Here is a 14,488-nt window from a genome sequence, read left to right as displayed (position 1 = left end):
GGGAATGAACAACTGGGCTTCCCTACAGCCTCCAGCCCAGTCTGGTAATGCTTCACTCTTGCTGGTGTTCAGATGGCCCAGCGAACACCCTTTAACCCGGAATTCTTTCAGGCAGAAGACAATCTCTAAAATACAGAGGAAACATTTAGACCTGAAGTCAGAGAGTTAGAAAGAGTGATCACCCAATGCTCCATTCCCCATGTGTCTAGCTAGCCCTTTTGATGAACAGCTCAATGAATGAGTCACAAATATGGAAGCCCAATGGAGATGGTTGAAAAAAGTCAGTAGACTCTTTATTGCTTCTGGGGTGTAGGGCTCAGGAGCTCTTGGTGGGACGGGTCCGTTTCCTCTTCACCACCACAGGCTTTTGGCTTCGTAGGATGGCACTGGCCCTGCGGATGGCCGCCTGAGGATGGGATAGGAAACTTAGCTCATCAACTCAAACAACCCCCACTTACTACTGCCTGCTTCCAAGGGCTGGGGAAATCAAGATTTTTTTTTTTTTGCTTTTTCGAGACAGGGTTTCTCTGTGGTTTTGGAGCCTGTCCTGGAACTAGCTCTGTAGACCAGGTTGGTCTCGAACTCACAGAGATCCACCTGCCTCTGCCTTCCAAATGCTGGGATTAAAGGCCTGCGCCACCACTGCCCGGCTTTTTTTTTTAAGTATTTATTTATCATGTATGCAGATTCTGCCTGCATACCAGAAGAGGGCATCGGATCTCATTACAAATGGTTGTAAGCCACCCTGTCGGTGCTGGGAATTGAACTCAGGACCTCTGTAAGAGCAGCCAGTGCTCTTAACCTCTGAGCCATCTGTCCAGCTCCGAAATCAGGATTCTTCAGTCTAGTTCCCGCTAATAATAGTCAAGTAGCCAGCCAGGCCTACATCCAGTCCCTCCAGCAGGCACAGTACCAGCTACCCTCCTGCCCTAAAGATTTCATCACTCACCATGCGCAGATCGGGGCGGTACTTGTTCTTTCGGATCATGTGTCTGATGCTGCTCAGGGTGGCCCGTGCATTCTTGTTGATGGTGGTCCTTACGTAAGAAGTAGCTGGTTTGCGCTGACCTGGTATGGGGAGTCTAGGAGTCAGTCCGTCTGTGCATCTCCCAGATAGGAACACAGAACCTCCTCACCCAAATGACTGCCCATTCAGAACACTCATTAAGGGATCACACAGGTCAGTCTTAACCGAAGACTGTGGAAAACCCATTCCTCATCTTTAAACATCGGATACAGCAGGAATATAGCACAAGCTACTAATCCAGCACTCAGGAGGCAGGTCGAGCTCCTTGAGTTCGAAGCCAGCCTACAGAGTTCCAGGACAGCGAGGTGTAGAGGGCTGTCCTTAAAAGCCACACGATTCTACGTAGAGCTAATTCCCTCAGTGAAGCACTTCTAATTTCTCCACTTCTGACTTACACGGCTGGCAAGGCAGAAGATTCCCCAGGCAACACTAGGGATACTCTGGGCCCTGGAAAAGAGACCTCCTGTCTGCAAAGGCTCACCGGATCTGCGTTTCATGACCACCACGACCCCTTTGCCGTCGGCCGCGGGCTCCACTCCCACTGTCTTGCGGTGGATCAGCCCGTTGTAGCGGAAGGAGTTACGGGCTTTCAGATTATTGGGTTCCTGGAGATGCAGGAGATGGTAAATTCAGGCCGGAAGACACGCGAAGGGCCCACAACCAAGGACCCCAGAATACCTCTCCCACACCGGCCTCACTTACGGTGCTGTACGTCTGCTTATTCCTCTTGATCAGGAAACTGGAGCAGTTCCGAACGACCATCCATTGCAGATGCGCAGACATGGCGGCGCCTACGGGGAAACGGGGCACGTGAAAGATGTGAAGCAGAGAAGCAAGCTAGGCTATGTCGCCCAGGTAACCAGGAGCGCCGGGAAACAACGATGAAAAGCTCCTTCAGGCAGGAACCGGCGACCAAAGGAGGCAAGCCGAACTACGGCGGCTGCGACTGAAAGGTGTGTGGGGGGGGGGGAACTAAGGCTGCACTTCCGGCGGCGATGAGTGCCGCTAATGGCACTTGGCACCAGAAGAGAAAATAGGCTGGAGACTGAGGCGGTGGGCGCGAGATGGCGGCCACGAGGGACGGAGACGACTCACACTCACCTTTTCTTCTATGGCGGACGGAGACGGAAAGAGGAGCGCTAGGGGCGGGTCGACGCCTTTAAAGTGGTAACGCATTTCCGCTTCCTCCCCGGTCGCTCCTGAAGCTGGCCATCCAGCTTCCTCCGGTTCTTGGGTTCCGCCTCCCAGTCGTTTTGGTTGTCGCCTTCGCGTACCGCTCGGAAACCTTCGGAAATCTTCGGCTGGAGATCCGGAGGCTTTCTCGCGGTGGAACGTTGCCCCGCCGTGGGCGGTTGGGAAGTTTTCGGGGGTCAGTGACTGGCTTTCCGAGAGGTTTCGAAAAGTAGAGGCTCACACCATCCCTCTGGTCTGTTCAATTAGCACTTAGCACATGGTGGGCACTAAATAAACATTTTGAAAAAGGCTATTGCTCTCTTATCTATCTGATCCTCCCTTGAGAATACCAGGAGTGCGTCATCACACCAGGCTTAATACTTGATTTTAAGATTTATTTATTTAAAAAAAAATGGTTTGACATAGGGAGTGGGTTGATACAGGATACTTGGTCTAGGGTGTTTTCCCTGCATATCTTGCCCAAAACATCAATTGCTTTCTTTACTCAGGAAATACATGATGTCTCAAGTACTGAAGTAAGTAACTGTTCCAGTTGTCCTTTGTGTCACGTTAAAGCAGTCTTTTGCCTTCTCTCCCGCCCTTTTGTATTGGGATATAAAAGCGTATGAAAAATAAACGTGGGCGAATTCAGTAGTAAGTATTCAGCTGAATTGCCCTCCCTGTTATAAAAAGAGATTTATTTATTTTTTAAAGCCTATTTCTTTTTTATTTTATGTGCATTGGTTTTTTTTTTTTATCTGCTTGTATGTCTGTGTGAGGGTGATAGATCCCCTAGAACTAAAATTACAGACAACCGAGCCATTTCTGTAGCCCCTACTTATTTCTTTTTATGTAACATGTATAAGTTTTTATGATTTGGGTTTGTGTGTGTGTGTGTTTTATTGTTTTTGCCTGGATATATGTTTGGGGGCTATGTGTTTGCCTGGTGCCTGCAGAGGCCAGAGGAGGGAACCAGGCAAGAGTTACAGCTGTGGACCATCACGTGGGTGCTGGGAATAAAATCTGGGTCCTCCAGGTGGATCTCCATGAGTTCGAGGCCAACCTGGTCAACAGAGCAAGTTCCAGGACAGGCTCCAAAGCTACAGAAAAACCCTGCCTCGAAAAACAAAACAAAACAAAAAAAATGCTGGATCCTCTGGAAGGACAGCCAGTACTTTTAACTGAGTCATCTCTCCAGCCCCAGATTTATTTATTTTTAGTTATGATGTATGGGGGTGTTGTGTTCACATGTGAAGTGCAAGAACCCTCAGTCCAAAAGAAATCTAATCTCCTGGAGCTAGAATTAGAGGCAGCTGTTAGCTGCCACATGAGTGGGTGCTGGGAACCAAACCATGGTCCGCTGCAAGAAAAGCAAGTGACCTTACGCTCTGAGCTGTACTCCTGTCCTCATGACATGATAAATGGATGAATAGGCTGTTTTAAGCACTGATGTGGCATGGAGACTTCAGGACGGTTCTGTTTTTCTTCATGATCACAGAACTGTCTCCCAGGAGAGCACCAGTGCCCAGCAGGCCACTGTCAGACCTCTTTTCTCACCGGTCAAGTGGATCTCTGTGAGTTCGAGGCCAGCCTTGTCTACAAGAGCTAGTTCCAGGACAGCTAGGGCTGTTATACAGAGAAACCTCAAAAAAAAAAAAACAAAAACAAAAAAACAACAACAACAACAAAAAACCCCAACTTTATTATCTCATGCCTGGCTCAGTCTATGCAGAAATACTCCATGTCTGTCCTTAGCAATAGCTCACAGCAATCTGCTCTACAGTCTTTTTAATGTTTTGTTAGCATTTATTAATTATGTATAAAGTGGGTTTATATATTTTCATATGTGTATATAATGTATTTTGGTCATAGTCAGACACCCACACCCACACTCTTGTCCCTTCTCCCATGGCTGTTAATTTGTATGTGTGTGTGGTGTGTGTGTGTGTGTATGTCCCAGGGAGTGTCCTTTGTATTGTTTACAGGCTCATGGGTGGGAGTCTGTTTACAGGAGCAAATACACTTTACAGTGGCTACATCACTAAGGAACATCTAACTTCCTCCTCCATCCATCATCCTGAATCTTCTTCAACTCTGAAACTAGACAGTCTTGGGAGAACCTAGACAGAACTGTCCCGATGTTTCCTTCACTCGGGGGGAGCAGATGTGTGGGAGATCAGGGGTTTCCTGTAACTGCTGTTGGTTCCCTTAGTATTCCACACGGCCCCCCACCTCAGAGTGCCTCAGAGTGCCCTGGCCATATCCACTAAGTCAAAACCATCTTCAGGGATCAGCTTCCACAGCAGGAAAGGATGTTTTCTAGATGCATCTATCAATAAAAAAAGCCACAGTTTCCACCAGTTAGTAGTGGCCCAAGCATTCAATCCCAGCACTTGGGAGGCAGAAGCAAGCGGATCTCTGAGTTCGAAGCCAGCCTGGTCTACAAAGCGAATTCTAGGGCAGATACATAGAAAAACCCTATCTCGAAAAACAAAAAAAAAAAAAAATAAATAAACAAACAAAAAGCCACAGTTTCCATGCCACCTCCTTTGGGACACCATTCCTGGGAAGTTCGGGAATTGTGTGTCTAGGAACTACGTGAGGGTAGGGGTTTTGTCAGGGTCACATCTGACTAGCGCAGCCCGCAGCCCTGACCTTCGTGTACTGATGGGTTCATTTTCCCACCTTGAGTTCACACGGCCCTGCAGTGAACACAGGAGATCCCCAAAGAGCAAGAGTTTCGGGGTTCTGCCTGCTGATCTTGTGCCCCAGAGAATGTTTTTCTGCTGTGATTGACAAGTGCATGCTAAGCTTTACCAGGGGAGCTACATTCCCAGCCTGCCCAGCGATTGTTTCTGATCACCATTTGGGTACACCATGGGTCAGGTGGAGGCCGCAGGAGGCAGGCGCTAAATAATCACAGAGATGGCTCAGCGTTTAAGAACACCTGTTACTCTTACAGAGGAGCTGATTCTTAGCACCGACATGGTGGTTCACAATCATCCATAACCTCAGTTCCAGTGGATCCAATAACCTCTTCTGACTTCTGTGGGCACCAAGTGTGCACGCACAGGGTGTACTCACACACACACACATAGGTAGGCGAAACACACATAAGATAAAATGAATATATCTGCCGGGCGGTGGTGGCGCACGCCTTTAACCCCAGCACTTGGGAGGCAGAGGCAGGCGGATCTCTGTGAGTTTGAGACCAGCCTGGTCTACAAGAGCTAGTTCCAGGACAGGCTCCAAAACCACAGAGAAACCCTGTCTCGAAAAACCAAAAAAAAAAAAAGAATATATCTAATAAAAATTATTAAAAAAAAACAACAACATCTAGCTAACTCCATTTCGCCTTCTTCAAGTTTGGCCCTAGTCACCTGGCGCCAGGGCAGGGTCGTGCGCCGGCTGCTGCTCCCTCCCAGACTTGAGCCACCTGGCTGTGAGCTCCAGTCTGGCTCAGGTGACCATGCAGGCATTGGGCACACCTGGCGCCGGGCCCTGACCCCGCCCCGGGCAGCCTCACCCCGGGACGTTCTCGGGGAGCAGGCGGCGGCGGGGCACCGAGCGCCATGGCGGCGGTGTCACCGGTGTGCGGCTCACAGGCGTCACCGGTCGGCGCCTCGTCCCCACCGGCGCCCGCACCGGCTCCGGCCACCGGCCTGGGCCGCTGCCGCATGGCGCTGCTGCTGGCGGTAGCCTTGGACGTGGCGGGCATGGCGGCGCTTCTGACCGGCGTGTTCGCGCAGCTGCAGGTGCGTGGCCGCGACTTCGGGGACCTGCTCATCTACTCTGGGGCGCTGCTGGTCTTCTTGAGCCTGCTGGGCTGGATCCTCTGGTACACCGGCAACATCGAGATCTCGCGCCAGGAGCTCGAGCGCGACTACGGCCTGAGGCCCTCGGCGATCGCACGCCTTGCGCGCAAGCTGTCCCGCCGCTGGTCGGCGCCCGCCACCGCCGGTCCCCGGGCGTCACCGGGTCTCCGCGCAGCGCGCAGAGCCGCCCGCACGCCCCAGACGTCCGCCTCCGGCTCCCGCCGGGTGCGTCTGCAGCTCGCCACGCTCGAGGCGGGGCCTGGAGCGGCGGGCGCGGGCAGCGAGTGAGCCCCAGGTGAGGACACGTAGAAAGAGTGAGAGGTGATGGTGGGGAGACTGACACGTCGCCGAAAGGGGAGGCAGGAGGGGAGTGAGTCAGAGATAGCAGAGACGCTGAAGGATGGGTGGGACAAGGTTAGCCATCCCAGCGCACCCTCCCTTTGCTCCTTTACTCCACGTGCAACAGGCCTCATTCCATCCGCTCTCTGTACTCAGTTCTCTGAGTTCATTACTTTTACTGTACAATAAGGGAGGTGCCACTCTTGTCTGGACCACACAGTGTGCAGGTGGAAGAGCGCCATTTGTCCAGACCTGCTGCCCTAATGAGAAGGCAGAGACCAAGAAACAGTGGGCACGTGGCGAGGGAAATCACCCTCATTCCCTTCCCTTCCTCTGCTGTTTTTTTGTTTTGTTTTGTTTTTAAGAAAAGTTCTCACGATGTAACTGGCAGTCCTGGGACTTGATTTATAGACCAGACTGCCCTTGCCCTTGAATTCAGAGAGGTTGGCTTGCCTCTGCCTCCCTAGTGCTGGGATTAAAGGCATTCTCCACCACTACTGGAGTTACAGGCGGTTTCTTTCTCCCTCCCTCTCTCTCCCTTTACCCCATTCTCTCTCTCTCTCTCTCTCTCTCTCTCTCTCTCTCTCTCTCTCAAAGAACTCTTAACCATGCATCTATCTCTCCAGCCCTCCAAATTTATTTTTTAATTACGCTTATCTATTTGTGTACATTTGTGGCACAATGATTTTGTGGGCATCTGTTCTCCTGTTCTCTCCTGCCACCATGTGGGTCCTGGACATCAAACTCAGGTCATCAGACCTAATTGGTAAGCACCTTTACCCAATGAACCTGGCTTGCCTGGTTAAACTCAAGTCCTTTGGAAGAGCAGCCAGCGCCTTTAACCACTAAACCATCTCTCCAGCCTTAAACACACTTCTTTGGCTTTCCTGCTCTTGCTCAAAGACGAGCTAGGACTCCCTCTCTTGCCCTCTTATTAAACCCAGGCCACTTGCCAATGTGTGGAACCTCTTCCTTTTAGTTCTGCTTCTTCCACATGCTTTTGTTCGTTTGTGTTTCCTTTTTTCATATAGCCTTTCTTTTTTTTCTTTCTTTTTTGAGACAGGGTTTCTCTGTAGTTTTGGAGTCTGTCCTGGAACTAGCTCTATAGACCAGGTTGGCCTCAAACTCACAGAGATCCGCCTGCCTCTGCCTCCCGAGTGCTGGGATTAAAGGCGTGCACCACTACCATCCAGCTCGTTTGTGTTTATTTTTCAAGACAAGAGTTTCTCTGTGTAGCTCTGACTGTCCTGGCACTCGCCCTGTAGACAAGGCTGTTCTCAAACTCAGAGCTCCTCCCGAGTGCTGGGATTAAAGGCCACTGCCCGGCGGCTAGCTCCTTCCACACTTTATTTGCACTTCCATCTCTCAGACCACAGACAGACAGACAGGCAGACAGACGTCCTTCTAACTAGGAGGGTCCTTGCTGTCCACAGTCCAGCCAGGAAGCTTCCTGCGTGTTCTTTAGGCACCACCTTGCTCCTTTGCCCTCCTTTGAGTATTTCTTTTTTTTTTTTTAGAATTTTATTTATTTATTATGTATACAATATTCTGTCTGTGTGTATGTCTGCACGCCAGAAGCGGACACCAGACCTCATTACAGATGGTTGTGAGCCACCATGTGGTTGCCGGGAATTGAACTCAGGACCTTTGGAAGAGCGGGCAATGCTCTTAACCACTGAGCCATCTCTCCAGCCCCTCCTTTGAGTATTTCTGTTGTCTGAGCCACTCCTGTTGCTGCTCAGATAGCCATAGAGTCCGTCTCTGGGAGCTGGTTCTCACGGCTGACGGTAAAGCCCAGCCAGATCTTTGGTGTCTTTGTTCCTAACACTACCCAGCAAAAACTGTGAACTCAGGAAAGGTTGATGATGGATAGGCAAGTGGAAGGATGGATCAAGAAGTAGATGGCGGATGGAGGATGGATAAATGTGTTACAGATTGATGAATGGAGGGTTGGTAGATGGATGGATGCATTTTAGTTGATAGATGAGAGGATGGATAATGGATGAGTTGGCTGATGGATGGGGTGGATTGATGATGAATGGTTTATAGAAGAGTTGATTGATGAATTGGGTGCATGGGAGCAGACAGAATTGATGAATGGATTTGTTGATGGATGGATAAAATGGTGAATAGATGGTTTTGTTTTTGAGACAGGGTCTTGCTGTGTACCCCAGGTTCACAGTGTGGGGTCTTCCTGCTTCAGCATCAGATTAGATAATAGGTAGATGTAATATGTGAATGGGTGTGTGAATAAATAGGATTGGATGGATAGAAGCTCGTGAGTGGTTGGATGGATAGTTTGGGCAGGTAGATGTGTGACTAAGTGGATGGGTGTGTAGGTGGATTGGAATGAATGGATGATTTCCTCGGTGGGATTTCTGTACAAGAATTAAATCCTAAAACCTTCTGGGTGTGTGTCTGTGTGCTCATGCACGCACACTCGCACGGGTGGGGTGCACTAGTGAGTGCAAGTCAGAGGACAGCTTTCATGAATGGGTTCTCTCCTTCCACCATAGAGTTTAGATTGTCAGGATTCTATGGCAAGCACTTTTACCTATTAGCCATCTCACTAGTCTAAGATACTCTTACTTTTCTCCTGGGCATCCAGAGTAATATGAATTTGATTCTGTACTTTGTGAGAGCTAAGGATTGGATTCTATGTTCTATAGTTCAAAGGAGGAAAGTGAAAGAATGAGCAGCAAAGCTGGGCTGTAAGGGCGTGCACCTTTAATCCCAGCTCCGGAGGCAGGGGCAGGCAGATCTTTGTGAGTTCAAGGCCAGCCTGGTCTATAAAGCGAGTTCCAGGACAGCCAGAGCTGATCCACACGGAAACCGTATCTTGATAAACCAAAGGGGAAAAAAATGAACTGGGGGTGTATGTAGTTCAGCTGTACAGAGCTTACCTAGAATTCATGAACCCTGGGTTCAATTCTGAGCACCACATAAAACCAGACGCAGTTGGTAATCCTATAGTTCCAGCACTCAGGAAGTTCAAGACCAGCCTAATGTACATAGTGAGTTCCAGGCTAGCCAGGACTGTAATAGTGAGACTGTTTCAAAACACCAGAAGAGGGGCTGGAGAGACGGCTCAGAGGTTAGGAACACTGGCTGCTCTTGCAGAGGGCCTGAGTTCCATTCTTAGCACCCACATGTTGGCTCACAAGTGTCTACAATTCCAATTCCAGGAAATCTTATGCATTCTTCTGGCCTCCAAAGGCATAAGACACATGTGTGGTACACAAGCAGGCAAAATATTCACACACATAAAATAAAAAATAAACCTTAGCCGGGCGATGGTGGCGCACGCCTTTAATCCCAGCACTCGGGAGGCAGAGGCAGGCGGATCTCTGTGAGTTCGAGACCAGCCTGGTCTACAGAGCTAGTTCCAGGACAGGCTCCAAAGCCGCAGAGAAACCCTGTCTCGAAAAACAAAAAAAAACAAAACAAAAAAACAAAAAATAAACCTTAAAACATACATTGTGGTGGCTCACACCTTTAATCCCAGCACTCAGGAGGCAGAGACAGGTGGATTTCTGTGAGTTCCAGGCCAGCCTGTTCTACAGAGCAAGTTCTAGGACAGCCAGGGCTACACAGAGAAACCCTGAACCCTGTCTCAAAAAACCAAACACACACATAATATTTAAAGACTCAACAGTCATGTATATGTGAAGCATGAAGAAATGTTGGATTACAACATTTGACATATGCCAAAATAACCATCTGTAGTTAAACTGATTCTTGTAGATCCTGGACATTACTCAGAAGTGTGCGTTTGGATAGACCTTAAAGAACTTGAATTTTGACACAAAGGTATTCTCTTCTTTTTTTGTTTTTTTTGTTTTTGTTTTTCAAGGCAGGGTTTCTCTGTAGCTTTGGCACCTGTCCTGAAACTCACTCTGTAGACCAGGCTGGCGTTGAACTCACAGAGATCTGGCTGTCTTTGTCTCCGAGTGTTGGGATTAAAGGCATGGGCCACCACCGCCAAGCGTGGGCAAATTTTTTCCTCCTCCCTCTCTTTCCCTTCCTCCTCCCCCTCTTCCTCCTTCCTTTCCTTTCGTAACATAATCTCATTACAAAGGGTGGCCTTGAACTTCCATATAGGTAGGGCTGGACTTTTAATGCCTGGTACTCTCCTGCCTCTTAAATGCTGAGGTTACAGGTGTAAGCCACCTCATCTGACTTGGTTCTTTTTTGGTTTGTTTTTCATTTTGTTTTTAATTACATTTGTGTCTTTGGGGTATGTGTGTATCTGTGTGCTCTGGAGTGCAGAGAGGTGTCGGAGGAGAACCAGCGGGCGTGCTCACCATGCAGGTCCAGGGCAGCAAACAGGTTTTCAGGCTTGGTAGCAAGCAACCTTACCTATCTCTCCAGCCACTTGTTTTGTTTTTAGTCAGAATCTCACTGTCTGTGTCCCAGGCTGGCCACTAAGCCACGCCTTGCACACTGGCCTTGAAAACCCTCTTTCCCAATCTTCCAGGTGTTGGGATGCCCCCAGCTGTTTCTCTCTTTATTTTTGCCTGTTTTCTCCATCTCTGTTCATCTCCCTGCCTTTGTGACTCCCTAGGTCTGTTCCTGTGCCTCTCTTGGCTTTTTTCCTGTTACTGTCTCACCTGTATCAGTGGATTCTAGTGAGCTAAAAGCACACACGTTTGTGCGCACACACTCTTGGGGCTCTGCAGCGAGTGTTCATCAGTGAGTAAGGGGCTCCTCAGCTCATGGGAGGGGACCCCAGAAGAGGAGCAATCCTAATTAGTCACTAACCCCACCTTTCCTTCCCACAGACAGCCTCATCCCCCCGGACCTACAGATGCGCAGCTGCCCCGGACATCACGCAGCCACCAGGATACCCGCCTGTTCTCTCACTTGGATAAATGTCTCGGTTTTGGAGCACTGTTTGCCTATCTGGTTAAGGGCCTGAACTGGTGAAGGAGAGTGATATACCCTTCCTGCCAGGCCAAGCCACCTTTTATCTAGGATGCCCTAGACTTCTCACTGGCCCTCCACTAGGGGCACTGGGGAGGTGAGAGGATCTAGAGTGCAGACCCATGCATCCAGCCCAGACATCCATTAGGGTAGTTTGGGTCTTCCAAGAACAGAAACGGGGGTATACTTGCAAGCTATTTACTGCGGGAGGGTGGTCCTTATCGAGGGTGGCATTGTTGCAGGATGCCTCCAAGACTAGGAGAGAGAGCTAATGGGCAGGCTGAGTCTGAATGCAGACAACACACTTCCAAGAAAAGACTTGGCCAGTGGGGACTCCAGGACAGCTGAAGTCCTTGCTGGATGGTGCCCATACTCCTCTTCTTCTTTTTTTAAATGTGCATTGGTGTTTTGCCATGGGTGTCGAATCTCCTGGAACTGGATTTACAGACAGTTGTGAGCTGTTATGTGGGTTGCTGGGGATTGAACTCAGGTCCCCTGGAAGTACTGTCAGAGCTCTTAACCATTGAGCCTGTTTCCAGCCCCAAGCCCATACTGTTGTGTACTCACTCAGGCATTGGTGCTACGGGGCAGGAGAAGTGTGAGAGCAGGGGTTTGTCAGCAGTGCTCCCTGAAACAGGACAACCTAGGACACTTCCCATGGATATGTATGTTCCTAATACCCCAAGTTGTCCTACTGCAAGCTCACTTCCTTGTAGCTCACCACAAGCTCCCTCACCCAGAACAACCTCTGGTCCCCTTCCACAATTCAGACACACACTACCTGTCCCCAGAACTCACTCAAACCAGACCCTCACATACACTTAATTCATGGCCCCCAATCCTAACAACCCAGTGTGCCCACTCAGTCCCTTGCCCCATAAGCTTTCTCGAAATCCACACGGAGCATGGTGGTTCCCATAAAGCCACCTGCTCCCCACGGATCTCCAAACAAGACACACATTTATATGCCGTATCTATATTGAGGGGTCCTATAGGGCTGCCCCTAATCATCATCTCCCTCTGTATCCTCCGCGGCTTCTGTAGCTTCCTGTTCGGTGCCTCCTCCTGAGTGTTCGAGCACCTCCATGGGCACCGAGACAGGTGTGCCAGCTGTGGTTGACTTCTTGCTGACCGATGGTCGGTCCTTAGACAGTAGGGAGACTGTCCGGGACAGCTCGCATTTCCCCACGAGAAACCGTGGCAGGTGCAGCTTGTCTTGGCGCTTGGCCCACCTGGTGGGGAGAGCATATTTCAGCCAGAACTGCCTGCACCTTGTGTGGGGAGCCAAGCCTGCGGCTCGCCCACTGCACTCACCAGAAGAGGCAGATGCTGGCGATCAGGAAGAGCAGGCTTCCGCAGGTCCAGCCCAGCGCCCACATGTGCTTCCTGCGCATATTTTCTAGAAAAGGGGGAAGAGGAAGGTCCAGGGGTCCAGTGGTTGTACCCCTCACTCTCTCAACATCCAGATTTGGACCAGGCCACTCACCGTCTGGCCGTTGATGATAGCACACACCGTCCCGGTAGCAGCATCGCAGGCGGAGGCAGAGGTTGGGGTTCTCAATGGCGGCCTGACCCCCACAGCTCTCTCGGTCCCACACATCTCCCTCACAACCTGAGGGCCACCACAATAGACAGTAACAGAACTGGCCTCGAAGGCTACAGACACAAGGGTGCCAAGGCCAGGCTGTGGGGCTGGGGTGCTGTGTTTTGGACACTATTGTACATAGGACCCACAAGTCCAGACCCATCCCTCCTCCCTCAGACCTGGACCCCAGACCCCAGACCCCTTCCTTGAGAGGGTCCATACCACAGCCCTCCTCCCTCAAACCTGGGAGTCAAGGCCCAGCTCTCCTTACTGAGACCTCAGACCCAGGGTTCTAGGCCCCAGTCCTTCTTCAGACACAGGAATCAAAGCTCTAGCTCTCTTCCTTTATAATCAGAGTTTACAGGCTCTTCATCACCTTCAGACTTAGGGGTTGAGTCCCTTGATCTACCTCAGATCTAGGGGTCCAGGCCTTAGCACCCCTCTCTATACCCAGGGCTGACTTCCTGGAACTCTTTCTTCTGATCTGAGGGGTCTAAGCCTTAGCCTTTCCTCCAGACCTAGGGATCAGGCTCCACTTTTCCTCCCTCAGACCCCAAAGTCAAGGCTTCAGCCCTTGAGACCCAGAGGTTATGTTCCTAGATCCAGGAGTCCACACCCCAGCCTTTCTCCCTCAGACCCTGCAGTCTTAATTTGGGATCCCCTCCCTGGAGCCCCAGGATTCTGTCTCCTGCTTACTCCATGGATAGAAAAATCCCTGGATTCCATTCGCATCTGTGGGAGAAAAGGGGTGGTGTTGGGAGATTGTATGGCAGCCAAGGTGGCCCTGTCCACAGCCCCCTAATGTCCTTATCAGTACCCTCACCTACTGAGCCCAGCATCAGCAGGAGAAGGCCCAAAGCTGGAACCCCAGACCCCACCATGTTACCTCCCCAGACCTCTGGGCCCTCTGTGGAGAGAAACCTTGAAGGACATCACCCTAGCAACAACTTGGCCCCGCCCCAAAACCTCAGCCCCAGAATTCTTAGTTCTGTTGCCAGGGAGTTCCCTTAGCAAGGGGTTCACAAGGAGGGGTGCCCTGGACGAAGTAGCTTCCCTTAGCATCTATGGAGAAGAGGTGGGTGGGCATGGGCGATTTCAGATTTAGAGCCTTCTTAGCAAAGGACAAGGGAACGAGAAACCAGGGTCTGGAGATGTTTCTCCTTTTCCATGGGGTACCTGACAGGGTACAGATCTGGGACAGGAGAGATCTCTGAGCTACAGAATTCCTTTCTTTCCTAACCCAGTGTCCTCGAGTGGTCCAAGTTCAGAAAGCCTCATTGCTAGGGAGTCTGCTTTAGCAACCAGGAAAAATGGCCCTAAGACATTCAGGTCTCATTGAGCCCCATTGTTAGAGAAGGTTTCCCCAGCAACCAAAGCAGGAGGAGGAAGGGATAGTGCTGGCTGATGGAGGTGGCCCTGGGAGTCTCAGTCTGCACCAGGCCTCACATGCCAGGGACAGGACTGACCATGCCTAGCCCAGCTGAGCTTGAGGTGTAGTGTAGACACTGTTAGTGGTTGTGATGGTGTCTCATGCCAAAAGTTCCAGGTCCCCACAGAGACTCAATTCCCCATGAGGGAGCACAAACCAGAGCATCTCAGGTTGTTTTCTTTGTGTTTGGTCTATCC

General features: G+C 50.4%; 3 protein-coding genes across 3 annotated transcripts; 1 reads left to right on the top strand and 2 right to left on the bottom strand.

The window, feature by feature from the left end:
- Positions 1-266: 266 nt before the first annotated feature.
- On the bottom strand, positions 267-2,197 carry Rpl28 (ribosomal protein L28). The gene is made up of 5 exons (XM_041653979.1): positions 2,129-2,197; positions 1,730-1,818; positions 1,509-1,632; positions 950-1,068; positions 267-406 (listed from the first exon to the last, which is right to left on the bottom strand). Exons 2-5 carry the CDS (start codon positions 1,808-1,810, stop codon positions 317-319), a joined length of 414 nt encoding a protein of 137 aa, XP_041509913.1. The 5' UTR covers positions 1,811-1,818; positions 2,129-2,197; the 3' UTR covers positions 267-316.
- Positions 2,198-5,702: 3,505 nt separating this feature from the next.
- Tmem238 (transmembrane protein 238) lies at positions 5,703-11,241 on the top strand. Its single transcript, XM_041654191.1, has 2 exons — positions 5,703-6,310; positions 11,136-11,241. Exon 1 carries the CDS (start codon positions 5,773-5,775, stop codon positions 6,301-6,303), a length of 531 nt encoding a protein of 176 aa, XP_041510125.1. The 5' UTR covers positions 5,703-5,772; the 3' UTR covers positions 6,304-6,310; positions 11,136-11,241.
- A 1,039-nt stretch (positions 11,242-12,280) lies between these two features.
- On the bottom strand, positions 12,281-13,743 carry Tmem190 (transmembrane protein 190). The gene is made up of 5 exons (XM_041654509.1): positions 13,686-13,743; positions 13,559-13,594; positions 12,764-12,889; positions 12,592-12,676; positions 12,281-12,509 (listed from the first exon to the last, which is right to left on the bottom strand). The coding sequence occupies exons 1-5, from the start codon at positions 13,741-13,743 to the stop codon at positions 12,281-12,283; spliced, it is 534 nt and encodes a 177-aa protein (XP_041510443.1).
- Positions 13,744-14,488: the final 745 nt, after the last annotated feature.

This window comes from Microtus oregoni, unplaced genomic scaffold, assembly GCF_018167655.1.
Source record: "Microtus oregoni isolate MIOR12 unplaced genomic scaffold, Mior012 000006F_ref0000085, whole genome shotgun sequence".
NCBI classification, from domain to species: Eukaryota; Metazoa; Chordata; class Mammalia; order Rodentia; family Cricetidae; genus Microtus; species Microtus oregoni.
Note: the sequence above shows the minus strand (reverse complement) of the source record. Positions and strands in the feature narration are given on the sequence as shown.